General features: G+C 45.8%; 1 protein-coding gene across 1 annotated transcript in view; it reads right to left on the bottom strand.

Annotated features, from left to right (window-relative positions):
• Positions 1–2,655: 2,655 nt before the first annotated feature.
• The window catches only part of LOC8038841 (tyrosine-protein kinase Btk29A), a 29,724-nt gene continuing 16,831 nt past the window's right edge, over positions 2,656–15,548 (bottom strand). The window contains exons 11-18 of the mRNA XM_029984270.4: positions 14,762–14,964; positions 12,082–12,146; positions 11,654–11,760; positions 10,612–10,700; positions 8,872–9,073; positions 5,410–5,528; positions 4,571–4,728; positions 2,656–3,571 (exon numbers count right to left, since the gene is read on the bottom strand). Coding sequence (XP_029840130.2) covers positions 3,500–3,571; positions 4,571–4,728; positions 5,410–5,528; positions 8,872–9,073; positions 10,612–10,700; positions 11,654–11,760; positions 12,082–12,146; positions 14,762–14,964 — 1,015 coding nt within the window. The 3' untranslated portion in view covers positions 2,656–3,499. The remainder of the gene's footprint in view (positions 3,572–4,570; positions 4,729–5,409; positions 5,529–8,871; positions 9,074–10,611; positions 10,701–11,653; positions 11,761–12,081; positions 12,147–14,761; positions 14,965–15,548) is intronic.

The following is a 15,548-nucleotide window of genomic DNA, read 5'->3' as shown; positions in this document are numbered from 1 at the left end:
TCATTTTTTTTTTTTCTATTTTTAATATTGAGTGTGTGCCTTCGATGACCCACGACTTTGATTATCATTGGTACGAGAGTCTGAACAGCAAGAGAGCGAGCGAGACTCAAACCGACCAGTTCTCATTCGGTAGTTTTCAGCAGAAAAAAACGTGAATTTTGAGCCACAAATTGTGTGTTGGGTAGCTGGGCTCTCGCGTGTCATGTACAAATAAAAACAAAACATTCGCGAGCATAAATAGACTGTCGGTGTTTAAGGAGAGTTTAAGTAAAAAGTGGAGTTTTTAAAAAAATTTACGTGCAATTTCGCCATATTCAGAGAAGTGAGCTGCATTTCTGCATTAATAAAAACTACCGTAAAATACCGGGCAAGCGCCCACTCAAGATTTTGAGATAATCATGAAAAAATGGGGGATGGGAGCTTGTCCGGTCATCAATTCTACATATCAATGTACTGCGCATATTTTCTCAGATTTTACAAATTTGGGAATGGGCGCTTAATGTTGTATGGGCGGATGCACGGTATTCTACGGTACAATAATAGCTAAGCATACTTTTATCATATATTGATAAAAATTATCTGAAGGTGATCTATTTGATATATTTTTGGCATCGTTTTAATGAAAAAGTTTGTTGGTAAATAATGTGTTAATGCACCTATAAAACATGCTTCATAAATTTTTTTGCATCGAAATCTTATATTGTAATTTTTCATATTACGCATACATCTTGTAAACCGTTCATAAAATAAGTAGAAAAATAATTACTCGGTGCATGCTTTAGTGTGAAATTGACGGCTGTGCGGAGTACCATAGCAAAACCTTGGCAATCTTCACGCCTCGAGCTTTGAAAATTTATATCTCTAAGAAAATCAGCTACGGCGTTCACATATGCCTGAGTGCTCCTCCCAAGAACATGCTTTAGAATATATTTTTTACATAAATATAAAAAAAAAAAAGTCCGAGGACACCTAAGCACCTCTTAGGAGTTGTGAATGCGAAGGCATGAATGTCGTTCGTCCGCTTTCTTTGGTGTCTGCGGCGTAGTGGCGTGGACAGCCACGCATCGCCGGCAGACGGCAGAGTGCACGCTTTCGTAAAGTGGCTGCGCCGTGCTGAGCCCGGCCATGCGGCCACTCTGGAGTCTGCCGGGACGGGCTTTGTCTCTGCCACCACCGCTTCCTCCTCTTACCGGCGGCCGCGCCGCCATGGAGAGGGGCTTCCCTGGTGGCTTTTTCGGAATTGTGCCGCACGAGAGCCAATGGGAGCCTAATCCCTCAGAAATCGGCTTTACTTGGGAAAGGGGGTTTTAGGTGCCGTTTGGCGTGGTGTTGAAGCTGATGACGTCGGTTCGCTCCATGGGACCAGTTAATGCTTTCGCATTCAAAATATGACCCGAACCGTTATTGCACGACTCAACGTGGAAACACCCTATACTCCTTCACTAGTTGTGTGCAGAGCAGGCGAAGAGAGAAAAGGCAAGTACTACGAAGGTAAGACAGCAGAGGAGGGCAACGGAGGGTGAGAGGAGAGAGGGCACTAGGAACACTAGAGAAGATAGGAGGTTTCTTTCCTTTTCCCCAGCCTTCCTAGCGCTTGGCCTTTTTCAGCTCGCCTGGCGTTGCCTTCGCCTGTACTGCGCACAACTGGTGACACGGGAGTATAGAGTAGACTGCCCAACTTAAAGAAAAATGCATTTGTCCCTTGAACAGTAGAACTCGTTCCTCAGTCATGCAGTAGTGGCATTCTGGTGTCCCACGGACGTGATGAATCACAAACTTAGTTGACAGGAATGCCGGAGAAGACTCAGGCAAATAGGTTAATTTTCAATTTCAGTGTCTCAATAGGTCGAGGAAAAAGCGATGCATGCAAAGGAGCAAGCTGCAAACTATCCGATTTGTGGGCACTTTCAGAGAGGTCGTAATACGTGCTCAAATGCTTCCCACCTCTTGCTTTGGTGGTGAATTGCAGCTGGACCCTTGATGTTGGCAGGTAAGATAACCAACCAAGCGAAGCTGCTCCCCCACCCCATGTCCGAAGGTAGCCGTGTCCCATCCTCACACAACGAGTAGTTGAAACCACAATGGTCAAGAGGATTAAAACTTTGGTCCTTCAGTTGCCCCACTTCCGGCGCTAGCTTCCCTACCTTCGATAACACTTCGGTGCTTTATGTGCCTCGATTGTGCGCGTGCAGCACGAGCATAATGGAAGACACTGGGCACGTAATGGAGGCTGGTCGCCCGAGACACATGTTGCGGGGATTCCAGTGGTCTCCCTTCGACCGATGGCTGTGATAACGGCCGCGGGTTGGAACGCTCGGCCTCCTTCGCCGCGAGCTTCGACCTGTTCGTGAAGCAGAGGGCCTTCCCTCTTGGACGGCCCTTCCCTCACTCTCTCTTAGGGGGACCACTTTCCGGTTTGATGTCTCCCTCGAGATTGCCGCCGCTGTTGAGATTAACCCTTTGGTTACTCTATCGGCACCTCTGTTAGTAGCTAGCAAATCCCGCAACGTCCAAACTTAAAAAAAAAAAGACTGAGTATTAAAATACTATATGTAACATATCTACTGTTGCCAAACAAAAACAATAATTATGCTCCCTTTTTTTTTATGGAAATGGCTTACATATACATTATTGGATAGCACAGGGCAATGTCACTATGATGCAAAAGTTCTTTTATTTCATTTTTTACATATTTTTATCGGTGCAGCAATAGTCTCGCGGCATTGGTGTCCGTTTAAGAAGCTAATTTTGCGATGCAGTGCACCATTTTAGGCAGATCTGGGTTCTTAGGGGATGCACTAAAATGCGATAGTATTTGAAAATGATGAAATGGTGAACCTCCCAAAGCACATCATTCAAAGTACTCGGAATAACCGCTTCTTTTTATTTCCGCCTTTCGTCCGCGTACATCCCAAAAGCGGGCCGAAGCATTCCGTTTAAGGAACACCTGAAAATATAAAACTTTGTCATGGCTAAACGAACCCCTTTTAAGCAAAACGCTCATTAACAAATGTTAACGAAAATATAAAAAAACAAAAAATGAAAACCCTTCTACGAAAATTCGCCGTGATAGACGACACCGGGGGAGCCGGTGTCAACACAACCGCTCAATAAAAAAAGAAAAAAAAATTAAAATTATGGCACACAAAAGGGTCTATATTTTTTTTAAGAAATGCAACAAAAGCTGCAACAACAACACAAGAAATGTCATGGAACTGAGCAGACCTAACTCTTCAATCACAGGTTTCTGGCAATGACTTGGATAGACAGCTAAAAAAAAAAAACGAGATTGGCTTTAGCCGACGCTACGCTTACCGTACACATGCAGACGAAGACGCATACAACCACTCGGTCCTAGTTTGTGAATGCTATGCAAACAAAAATATCTGTTTAGCTGGCAGTTTTGCTCCGGCGGCGCATGAGAACACAGTGTCCAGTTCCGTTAAGAGCCACTTGAAGTAGTTTGCAACAGGGTCGAGTCTTAACTTTGTTCTGGCAGTCAATGGTCCTTGTCCATAATCTTCTCCAGCTGAGTCTTGACGGAGCGAAAGGAAGGTCTCGCATCCGGCTTCTGCGACAACAAGGCAGAAAGAAACGGGCAAACCCCGGACAAAGCTTTAGATGTCGAGTAACCTTATGTGTACCGCTCATATTTTGTTCATGCCGTGTTTCACTTTGATGGGGTATTTATAGTTTCAAAATTCAACACTTTGCTGGACTGATACGCACGCTGGTTGCTAATGTGGCAGTGGCAATCGGATTGCTGGCTCTTTCTATTTATACTTCCAGTGCATCTTGGAGTTCGGGTCAGAGGATGGAAACTAAATCATCCAATGCAGAAGTTCTGCAAAGTGCCTCCGGTTCAGAGTCTGAGACCGCCAGAATGTTGATTGGAAGCAAACGCACGAAAATAGGCCGTATGGAAGAAAGGCGACAACTTTTCACCCATAATGCTTCCGTTCGATGCTTTCTCAGTCTGGACAGCTTGCAAGCACTGTACGTTAGATGAAAAAAACAAAAAAAACACTGTGTACTGACTTATTCCTAATGCTATTCTTCTTTTAAAAAAGAAAAAAAAAAAGCTTGATTGCAAAAGGGTTCAAGATTGATCTGCTGTTAGGAAGGTTGACTTTCCCTTTCTCAATAGCCACAGGTAAGCGGACATATTCAATGACCTTCCCCAAGTTCCCAAACAAATCTGGGTTCTGTGCCCAGTTCTGTTCACCACCTCCCCAAAAGTTGGAAAAAAGGAGGCTTCCTTGCTCTTTAGTTTATGAGCACGAATGCAAGAAAAGGAAAGATTTATAGACCTGCTTAAAAAGGTTTCGAGGGGCCCCGGCAGCTCTGAAGAAAAATCGCTTTCTCCACACGAATTGCTAGATTACGGTGTTAAGACAGCACCCAATTATCTTTTTGCTACAAAGTCGCATATTTTTCAAGAAATGAAACAAACTTAAAGGATCAGCACCGAGGAATGCGATGTCCAGACACTCCCCGCAACTAGGTTTAAAATCCCGAAATTGATGCAACCAAGGCACATGCGGACTCTCCGTCGAATGTGATGCCTGACCTTTTCCCAGCAGGACCGCATCACTTGGTACACTTCGGAGGGGCATGCATGGGGCCTGGCCAGCCGCTGCCCCTGCTGCACTTGCTCCACCACCTCTGCGTTGGCTGCACGCCCATAGGGGATCTTCCCGCATGTGAACACTTCCCACATCAGCACCCCTGGCAATCGAGCAGAACACAGAAACATGTCACTTCAAAGAGAGTCACACACAGATACCCCAATGCATTCACCCGTACGCACAGTACATATTGCATCGTAAGAAACAGCAAAAACAAGTTGACGCAAGCGTCGGCCAAACGTGGGTTTCAAGTCTGACGGCGGCACGAAAAGAAGCGTGCTTAGAGCTATGCATGCGCATATCACGAAGACCTTTTCTCTATGTTCTTTCACTTGTTCTACAAAGGTATATACATATCAGCTACATTTTGATCTACTAAACCCTGAGACTAAGAGAAATAAAGCAGAAAACAACATGGCACAATATCTCAAATTGTGTAGTTCCTTGTTTTATTTTCGAAAACATGGTTGTACTCATAGAGACGGACAAGAGGGAGGAACAAACACCACTGCACTATTTCATGTTTTCTAGCCAGCTTGCCTGCATAGGGTACTTTCGCTTCTTGCAACATATCAGCTAATCGTTTTGTTTTGAATTTCCTAATTGCACAGCTTCTATACGAGCTAACTGATCCTCTTTGGTTTAATTTTATTTGGATGATTGTAAAAAAAACTACTTTTGACAAAAAACAAAGCATTATCCAAGGCTTGGCTTCCAGTAAATATTATTAGTCTAGCTTTCATCGAACAAACGTTGGCAATCAATAAGACCAGAGGCTCACCGTATGCCCAGACGTCTGATTTGCTGCTGAAACGTGTGTAGCCGAGCACCTCGGGCGGGGCCCACTTGATGGGGAACTTGGCCCCTCCCGAGCTGGTGTATTCGTCGTCCATGACATACCTTCGGAGACAAGGAACACACATTACTCGCACTGGATAGCACTGGTGTGGCACTTGCGCCTCAAGTTTTCCAGCCACTATCATCACCTTCTTCCTTGCGATAACAGTGTTGTAGGTAAACTGCTATCACTCTGTGACGAGGAGGATGTGGAGAAAGTCCCATATTTACACAATTGTAGGTCAACCCATTTTTATTTATTCATTTATTGTTTTAAACTTTAACAGGGGGTCCACTTATCGTAATACGCCAAGAGATTCCACACACCCGAAAGATAACCCACCTCTATTTTTGGCATGACTTGCTATTTTTTCCAGAAACATTGAAATATAGCCAGCTTCTAGTGATTGCAGGGACCTGGCCAATGGTGACTTCGGCAGAAATTATGTTACTCAGCCCCGGCAGGAAATAAGCGAATATTGCTGACTGGAAAGGACAGTCATCTTTGGCTCACCGCCCTTCCCAGCGATCACAAGTTTCGAAAGTCACAAAACCTAATGTACTAGTTTTTTTTTTTTTTCAAACTTATTAATGCGAAACCAATAACTGTCCCATGGAGCGAACCGACGTCACCAGCTTTGAAGCCGTGCTAAACAGCACCTTCCCCTGTCCCATGTCGTCTCTAGCAGAAATCTGGTGGATAGGCTCCCACTGGCTCTCGCGCGGTGTAGTTCCAAAAAAACACCACCAGAGAAGCCTTCTCGATGGCAGCGCAGCGCACGTAGCGGCCCGGCGAGGTGCGGCAGTGCGGGCCTGGCGTCTGGCCGCATAGCCCGCCTGGGCAAACTCCGGAGAGGGCGCACGGCCGAGCTTAGTGCGGCGCGGCCACTTGACGAGAGCGCGCGCTCGGCAGTCAACCGATGAAACATGGCCGTCCACGCCACGACGCCGCGGACGAACCAAGGGAGAGGAAGAACGACATTCATGCTTTCGCATTCACAACACTTAAGAAGTGCTTAGGTGTCCTCGGAATTTTTCTTTTTTTGGCACACCAAAAGTTAGCTTGCCCCCGATTTTCACTTCATTTGCTTTCGATTCTGGGCGAGCTGTATGTCTCGGGATACAGTAAACTTTCGTTACTTCGACCTCGGTTAATTCGACTTTTCGTTTAATTTAATCGAGTTCAAAAGTCCCGGCGAGCGCTCATACATTTCTAGGGGAGGCAAAGTTTGATAGTTCGAACTCGGAAAGCCTCCGCATCACATAATTTGTACGGAGCGAATGCGCGCGAGCTCACATTGCACGGCACCACGGCAGAAAAACCACCAACGTACAGGTGCAACGGAAAAAGAGTGGCACAAGTGACCGATGGCAGGAGCGGCAAAATCGCGACACGCGGCGCTATTGTTCCCGAGAGCGACGATAGCGACAGTACAAGTCACGTTCCACGTCTCAACGTGGGGATGGCAGGCAGAAAGCAGCCCATCCTAAAGCCCACCATTTCAAAAGCTATCTTGCCCCTCAATTTTCTGCCGGCCAGCCCCGCATTGAGGCATGCAAAGAGACTGGCACTCTCGCTATCAGCACACTCGGGAACAATAGCACCGCGTGTCACGATTTTGCCGCTCCGGTCTTCGGTCACTTGTGCTACTCTTTTTCCGTTGCAGCTGTGCGGCGAAACACGGGCCCTTTGCTGCAAGGTCGAACGTGCGCAAATATGCGCCTGCTCCTCTACGCCGTTGAGATGGACCGTAGCAAATAACACGAGCCAGCACAACCAATCTGGCGTGGAGTAGCGCGGAGACAACACGCGCTCTCAGCGCTTTTCTGTAGCATCGTGTGCGGTCCATCTTCCGTGCGGGAAACCGCAAATTATTTTCTTTTTTTTTCTTCTTTTTTTTTTTTTCTTTTTTGCCTATGGTTTGGCCGCCCAACGCCAAAGTCGGCTCGTAAAGCTTTCTCAGCGCGCTCTCAAAGCGCTTTTCTGTAGGATTGTGTGCGGTCTTGGGCGCTGGGAGGTGCGGGTTATCGTTTCCTTTTTTCTTGCTATTTTTCTCTGCCGCCGACGGTCTGGCTGCCTGGTGCCAAAGTCGGCATGGAAAGCTTTTTTTTTAGCGCGCGATTTTTTTGGGATGTGACGTTTAGTGAGGCTGCTCTCCGGAGCATGCAGACAGCAGCAGAAAATCTGTGAGTACTTCGGACAATGAAAGGAAGTTTAATTTTAACAGTTTTTCTGTCCTTTTTTTTTAATTCGATCATTCACAAAATTTGACCAAATTTCAAGGTCCCGTCGAGGTCGAGTTAACGAAAGTTTACTGTACTACGGTACATTCAGAGCCATAGCACCCCACCACGCCAGACAAAGACGCAACAACCGTGATATCAACAACACCCCAGTTTGTTACGAGTTGAGCCGACTGTAGCCATAGCATGGTGCCATTCTGTGTTCTCTTTTTACAATATTTTTTTTTTATCTGCACAAACAACTATTACGATTATGATGATCGCAATCTGCAAATCAGCACAAATGCACGGTGGCAAATTGCACGTAGCACACTGCAGTGAACGGCACGCCCTGATGGTAAAATGAATAAAGAGCAAGTAGCGCCCCACGAGGTCAGCACCCCACGAGCACAGTTTTTTTACCCTCGGTCAAACCATTGTGCAGAATGCAGTTGTTTTCTTTCCGGTGAACACCGAAAATGGAACTGTCAAAAACGTGACTCACAGCCATACACAATTTACAAACTGTGCGTAAATTCTGTCCCCTTACCCGAAACTACTGACAGAACGCTGCAAAACATAGGGTGAAACGTGGTAGGTTGCCACACAAAGCGTTGTAGGTTGCAACTTTGGCTTTGTGTGGACTTCTTTGTCGTCCGCTGTGTCCATTGTCCGTCGTCCGTTGTGGACTGCCATATTTGAGCAGTCCACGACCGCTCGAACAGGAAGCCATCGGCTCCGGTTGTGCGACTTCAACCTCGTTTAGACCGCTTCGTCGTTCAGTTGCCTGCTCTCGCATCCAAGCCGTCCACAACTACCGTATTCATTTAAAAACAGGTCAACCTTTTTTACGAACAGACATGCGTGTCTACTGTCCCGCAGAACCCACAGAGACCAATCATTCAGACTTACGAAAGGTGCCATTGGTTGGCGAAGCAAAGATCACGTCTGAAACAAAACAAAAGGGTGATCCACACAAAACTTATTTTTATGTTCCGACTTCATTGGTGCCTCGTCATTCGCCACGCGTCTTCCGTAAATCGCAACGATTGGCTCTTCTCGAACGTTGCAGGGAAATACACGCACAGGCACTGTTCCTAAAGGGGTCGACATATTTTCAAATAAATACGGTGCTCCGACGGGGAGGCACAAGTGATCGGGAAAGAGCAAAGCAGGACTGCACCTGGCCAGGCCAAAGTCGGCCACCTTGACCACATAGTTCTCCCCCACGAGGCAGTTGCGAGCGGCCAGGTCCCTGTGGATGTAGTTGTGCAGCTCCAGGTAGGCCATGCCGCTCGCCACCTGCAGGCAGACGTCCAGCAGCAGCAGTGGGCCCCGCTCGCTCAGCGCCTTCTCGTGGCGACGCAGGAAGTGCAGCAGTGAGCCTGTGTTGTAGTCGTCATCGTTGTTATTCCCTGTCGCCACCACGGTTGCCGACGGCTTAAAGAACGCGGGGTACGGCTTACAATGCCCAAGACCCTCGCCACGCAATTCATTCTTTGGCATTCTCGTCGGCTAACGGTGCAATCTCATTGGCTGCAAAGCGATAATGAGATGCCCGGGGCTCGTCGCGCCCTCCGTCGCTCAAGCTTTCGGCGACTACAGCGTTGCACAACCAAACCGCGTTATACGAAGCTCTTCCGAATCCACGGGAATAAGGTAAGCCTCGACGTGCATGCCTCCTGCACGCATAAAAACAAAATGTGACGCATAAAGATATTTGCTGAAGGAAACCATTTCGGCAAGATTGAAAATAAATAGGAGATGTGTATCGTAAAGTCCCACAAGAGACCCTACCCCGAGGGATTGCCCGTCCCATTTTTCCAGCTACATGTCCGTGACTTAACATTCCGAAACGTCGCCCACACCCCCCAGGTTTCCGTCAAACATCGCACGATGGGAATCGTGTCGACCGTACGATCTGCAGTACCGGTACACGTGACAAGCGGGTTCACAGCAGACGGAGGCATGCGGTTTAGCGACGCTAGTTTTAGCGAACGCTGCCACAGGTCGTAGCGGCGACGACCTTCTTTTAGCGGATTCGGCTGCCCCAAGGCGGCATGTACAGGTGGCGCAAGTGGGTTAACATTTTTGTAGTGAGCTGCCGCAGACTGTCACTGCGGAGTGGCGTGAACGGGGGGTCCAGGTGGGTTAACATGCACCCTAGTGATACACGCGCGAAGCAAGCAAACTTTTTAAGCACCGTTTCCTTTTCGATAAACAACATTTCTCTAGACTGAAGCTCCGCTTTCTCTGAACCGAGCTTCGATAAAACGAGCCTGTTCTCCAAAAAGTGTTTCGGTAAAATGGTAAAATGGCATTCGATTAACGATAGTTGCGGGTTCCTGCGTTTTTGTCTGCCACCCGTGGGCGCAATGTCGGCTCCCGTGACATGCAAATTCGTAGCGAGTTCACGCGTGTTTCTTGCATTGTGAAATGTGCATTTGCCATGTCCACGACCTGCGGTATCAGTTCCCGTGTCACGTGGTTTTAACGGGTGCCCCAGTGTTTATTATTTATTTTTGATAAAGTTTTTCTCTCCGATTAAAAAAAATAGCCCACCTCTTGCTTTTCACAATTCATCTCTTCATTTTAAGTGGGCACCCTACAGGATTTTCCGGTATGTTTGTCGGGAAACTAAAGAAGGAATGAGGCAATACAAATTAAGGAGAGGACAAAAAGCCTGGTGTTGTGTCTAATTTTAGTGCCCAGACATTCTTTTTCAGTCTTTGGCATAAGCTACAGATATGTATCTAATAAAGAAAAACACCAGCTACTAATAAAGACACAATCTAAAGAATGAAGGTACAATAAAGAAAAATACCAGCTATCATTTCAAGCTAAATAATGAAGATATCGGATGGTGTCACATGATAGCACAACAAAGAGTGCATGTTCTGCGAAAAGAGGGGCAGTGACTCACCATGCTTCATGTACTCGGCCACAATGAAGATGGGCCTGTGCTTGCTACATACACCGTACAGCTGCACCAAGTTGGGATGCTGTAGCTTGCTGAGATTTCCATGGTCAGTCATGGAAGAAAAAAGAGGGTTGCGCTTCAGAAAAATTTTTGTCCAAGGCTACCGATGGCTAAAGTTTCCAAATGTTTCACAAGGGCCGCGTGTCTTAGAACCTGCCAGTCAAGAAAAACTTTTCTCATTTAATAGGTCATTTCCAACCTTACTGACACCAACCGAGAGGTTTCATACACAGACAGCAAATGGATGTAAGTCGTAATAGTGACAGAGTACAACCTTTCTACCCCAAAGGCAACTAAGAAAACTTTACTCCAGTGGTATATTTCTACTACCTGCATAAATACTTTAGATGTCAGTAACAATATTAGAAGCTTACCCTTTTACTAATAGTACAGGGCTATTCATAAATAATTCACATATTTCATATTTTTCTTTCAAACAAACTATGAATGGCAGAAACATTCCGTACATCACCGGATAAAGGAGGGTGCAAAGATCTACGGCCATTCAAGTTCTTTGCACTCAACATGAGCAGTGTTATGCAACGAACATCAGAATGGTAGTTCATTCCTCGTCACACAAATCAATTGGTCCCTAGTTTATTGAATTCAAAGCTTTGGCAATTTGATGTTTCAGGTCTTGGACAGCAGCAGGCGTAGGTGGGACAAAACTATGAACCTTCCTCTCTTCAGTGATGTGCGCAATGTGCCTGGAATAAAAATTTGAAATCTGCTCCTTCCTGTCTGAATATCCCTGTACAGTGGAACCTTGCAATTCAAACTCGCGGATAATTCAAACTAGCATGCAAGTCTAGTCCTACGCGTCTCTACCGGAGGAAACTCCCGGTAATTCAAACCTGGCTCTATTCAAACAAAGGTTTGGTCCCTATCGGGCTAAATTAACAAGGTTCCACTGTATATTGTTAAGCGATTGACAACAAACGGGGCACACGAGAAGAGCGGAGCCATTATTGCTGTCCCAACTCACGTCATGAGCTTGGCTTCTTCGATGAAATCATCCTCGGACATGGTACCTTCCTTCATCATCTTGACAGCAACGTCGCGACATCCACGCCACTTGCCCCTCCGCACCACCTGCAACAAGGCAGGTGCGCCACATGTTGCACAACCGCGGGTAGAAGGTTTATGTTCACAAACAATGCAGAGCGCAAGTTCGTCTGCTACTTGCATAGGAGATGCAATGTCAGGATGTGAAGCTCTTATTGGCTGATTAAAAAAAATAGTGGGTAGACCTCAAGGCATCTAGCATTGAGCTCTATCCCCTATCCTTTAATCAAAGCCAGTCAGAGCTCGGTGTCGTTCTGACGTCATTGCAACTCCTGCGTAAGAAGCAGACAACTTGCTCTCTGCAAAGCTAGCCTATGCACAGAACAAGAGAGGTCGTCCATAACTTACCCCAAACTGTCCACTGCCCAGTTCTTCCAGAAGTGCAAGCTCAGAAGGATCAATCTCCCACTTGTCTACATGAAAATGAAGGAATTATGATTGTGTGTCAGTAAAATAACACTCGAAAATCAGAACAGTTCGATGCTGCCAGGCTACTGTTATAGGCAGGCTAAGCCTAGACTGGATTCATGAAAAGTCATTGGCACGTATCATAATATCTCAAAAGAAGACCCACTGCCGTTTTCTGTTCAATTTTCTATTGCTTGAGGAGACAAACATAAAGAGTGTGCCCTTAGAAAACCTGTCATCTAAAGTCGGGTAATTTGTGCTATCGGGTTGGCAACAGGAGTTCTGACGATAGTAGCATGAATTCCCTTAACGACTTGGATGGCAACCTAAGTTAGTAGATCCACTCAGTGATGGAACTCCCGCACAGGGGCAAATACCCCTCCCCCTTCCAAGGCCACCACCCATTGTTTCAAGCGCCATCAAGACGTTGTGCTTTAAAACCTGCGTATTCTACTGAGTCACCATAACAACAGTCTTCAAAGCCGTGGTGTTTCGAACAGGAAGCGAACCTTTGGGGAAGAGGGGGTGGGCATACTGCACATGAAAGCAGCGTCTGTTGCTTTTATGTTGCTCTGAACCAGGCACAAGAGTTTCAGAATTAACCACATCTTATAGAAAAGCTAACAAAATATATACCGTAGAATACCGCGCATCCGCCCATTCCACATTAAGCGCCCATATCCGAATTTCTAAGATATGAAAAAATATGCACAGTACATTTATATGTAAAATTGATGACCGGAAAAGCGCCCATCCCCCCTTTTTTGGCGATTATGTCTAAATTTTGAGTGGGCGCTTGCCTGGTATTCTACGATATATATATATATATATATATTTTTAAAGGGTAACTGCAAAGAAAAAAAAAGTGTATTTTTAAACAGCCTAATTGGGACAAGCATGTCACAAAACAATTTTTCCAACAAAAACAAAATTTTTTAGAGCATTATTTATTGCGTTGGACTGATTTTAGTTTGCGGCTATTTCGTCCGTTTTAAATTGCGCGCCACAAAGTTGGTATTATACGTCACGGAGTGACGTATTCCAGCCACTCCGCGCGCGTCGAAAGAGCGGGAGTTTCAAATGTGGAGAGGTTGTGACGCCGACTAAATTGCGTCCTGTGGCGTGAATATTGCTAAAAAAATTTGTTTTTTCGCAGAAGATTTGTTTTGTGACATGCTTGTCCCCAATATGGCTGTTTAAAAAAAACTTTTAAACTTTTAGAAAAAACTCTTAATGGGAAAATGGGATTTGTTTTTTTGGTTTACTGGCACCAGCCAGCCAACCAGCCACCATTCTTCCATAAAAGATTTTAGAAAATCACTTAGAATTTTTAGCAAGGTGACAATTAATTCTGATTCTTCGGGATCTGGTTCGAACCACTAGCACCACATTTGGGCAGAAAATGAACGTCCGGCAACGCATAATTTATTTTTGTTCGTAAAAAAAAAAAAAAATTGAAATTTTTTGGGGGAGACACTCTGCAGCTGAAGAGCCAAGTTGAGCATTTTCTTTTCAGCCTTTTTATTTTCAAGTCACACATAGAAAGACATCATACCCCTTTCCCTCCACTCCTTTTTCCACTCACTTTAGCCCCCTTTATGGGGGGGGGAGGCAATCTTGGGTAAGTTACTGTTAAGAAGTAATTTGCTACAGTTACTTTCAGAGAAAAGTAGCTAAGTTACCGTTACAGTTACCGCAACAAAAGTGTAACTCGTTACAGTTACTTTTAAAAAGTAATGACGTTGCTTTTCGGTTACTTTTCTATAACACGAAAAATTTAGGAAAAACTCAAAAACTCCCCTTACCAAGTTTTATAGCATAAAATTAAAAAGTATGCTATTTACTTCATATTATGACTTAGCAGCAGTTGCTTCTTGAAATTAGTGCCTGAAAGTTTCCCTCGTTTCATGGTGAACATGTCCCTGCCCCTTTTGAACAGACCCCACACAACCAGAGCAACGAGCAAACCCCAAGCAAACGGCAGTGAATTTTGCCTCGACTGTTGACACCACGCCGGAGTAGTGGCGCTAATCAAAATATGAAACATTTGCAGTGCCGTCCGTGTGTATTGCATTGTTTTTTCACGGTTGATTCATCCGATTAAAAAGCGTTTGCGCAGAAAAAATAACAACCGGAACAGAGATAGTGCTTCAAGCTACAAAGATGTAAGTGTTCAGTTACAAAGTACAAGCGCGGGCGTAAAGATAACTAGATTTTTTTTTATCACATCTACACGTGGCTATATTCAGGTTGTGACTCGCGAGAAAGAATGTATTCAGAAGTTTGTGCAAGGCCAACTTGGCACTCAAAATGTGGGAACAGACAATTTGGAAATTGCAAGGAATACCTAGATTGTACTTGTTCAATGATGTATTATTCACAAAAAAAAACTGAGAAGTAACGACAAAAGTAACGTCGTTACTTTCATCTTTACCTGAGGAAAAGTAACAGAGCTACAGTTACGAGTTAAATTTTTAAAAAGTAACTCGTTACAGTTACAAGTTACCAAAAAAGTAACGGAGTTACAGTAACGCATTACTACCCAAGACTGGGTGGAGGGGGCATCTTTTGGGACTGTCATAATGGTGCAGAATGTGAAGCAAAGAAGCAGGTCCCTTACCGTGCCCGAGCCCCGCGGTCGGTGCGGTCCTCCGCAAACGAGTGGGCCAGTGACGAAGCCTAGTGGCGAGGCCGCCGCTGTCGTGGCGGTGGTACCGCACGAGCTCCTCCAACGTGGCAAATGTTCGGCGCTCGGACAGGTACAGCTGGCCGGGGCTCCGGCTCTTGATGTGATAGTGCTTCACTTGGAACACGCCCGTCGGACTGCAGAAGAAAAGACATCCGGAATGCATGTCTGGCAGTACTGCAGAGGATCTCTGGACATGCGGTGTACCTCCTGCCTGTACCCTATGCATCGATGTTGCGCGAGTAATGCCGCACCCTACGCGTCAACGTTGCGCAGGTAATGATGCAAACTTGATGTTGTTTGGAAGCGTGAAACGTTGGTACACAATGGCAACGTTGGCATTGTTGCGAAATGTCGATTGCTGCAACGCCGATGCCAAACAATGTTATACATAGTTTTGACCTGCCCCAACTGTGTCTGCCTGGGCAAAGAGTCAACAACTATGCGTCAAATCCGACCTCTTCCTGTTTCAGGGGTTCCATCTAAGCTTGCGAGATTTGCAGAACCCAAAGCAAGGCTTCGTACGAGGCACACATGAACGAGCCGTCGAAAAGACCAGGTGTAGTCGATCCTAAAGGCCCGCTCACACACTTGCAACTGCTCAGGACCGTGTGCTTCATCACCTTTTCAAATCTATTACGATGCGAGAAGACACTAACGCCACCTATCGGCTAGCCAAGGAGTGCTTGGTGGTTTCATATACTTCCCATATTTTTTGCAG

Source organism: Ixodes scapularis, unplaced genomic scaffold, assembly GCF_016920785.2.
Source record: "Ixodes scapularis isolate PalLabHiFi unplaced genomic scaffold, ASM1692078v2 PGA_scaffold13__105_contigs__length_92229423, whole genome shotgun sequence".
Taxonomy (NCBI): domain Eukaryota; kingdom Metazoa; phylum Arthropoda; class Arachnida; order Ixodida; family Ixodidae; genus Ixodes; species Ixodes scapularis.
This window is presented reverse-complemented; position numbering and strand designations above follow the sequence as displayed.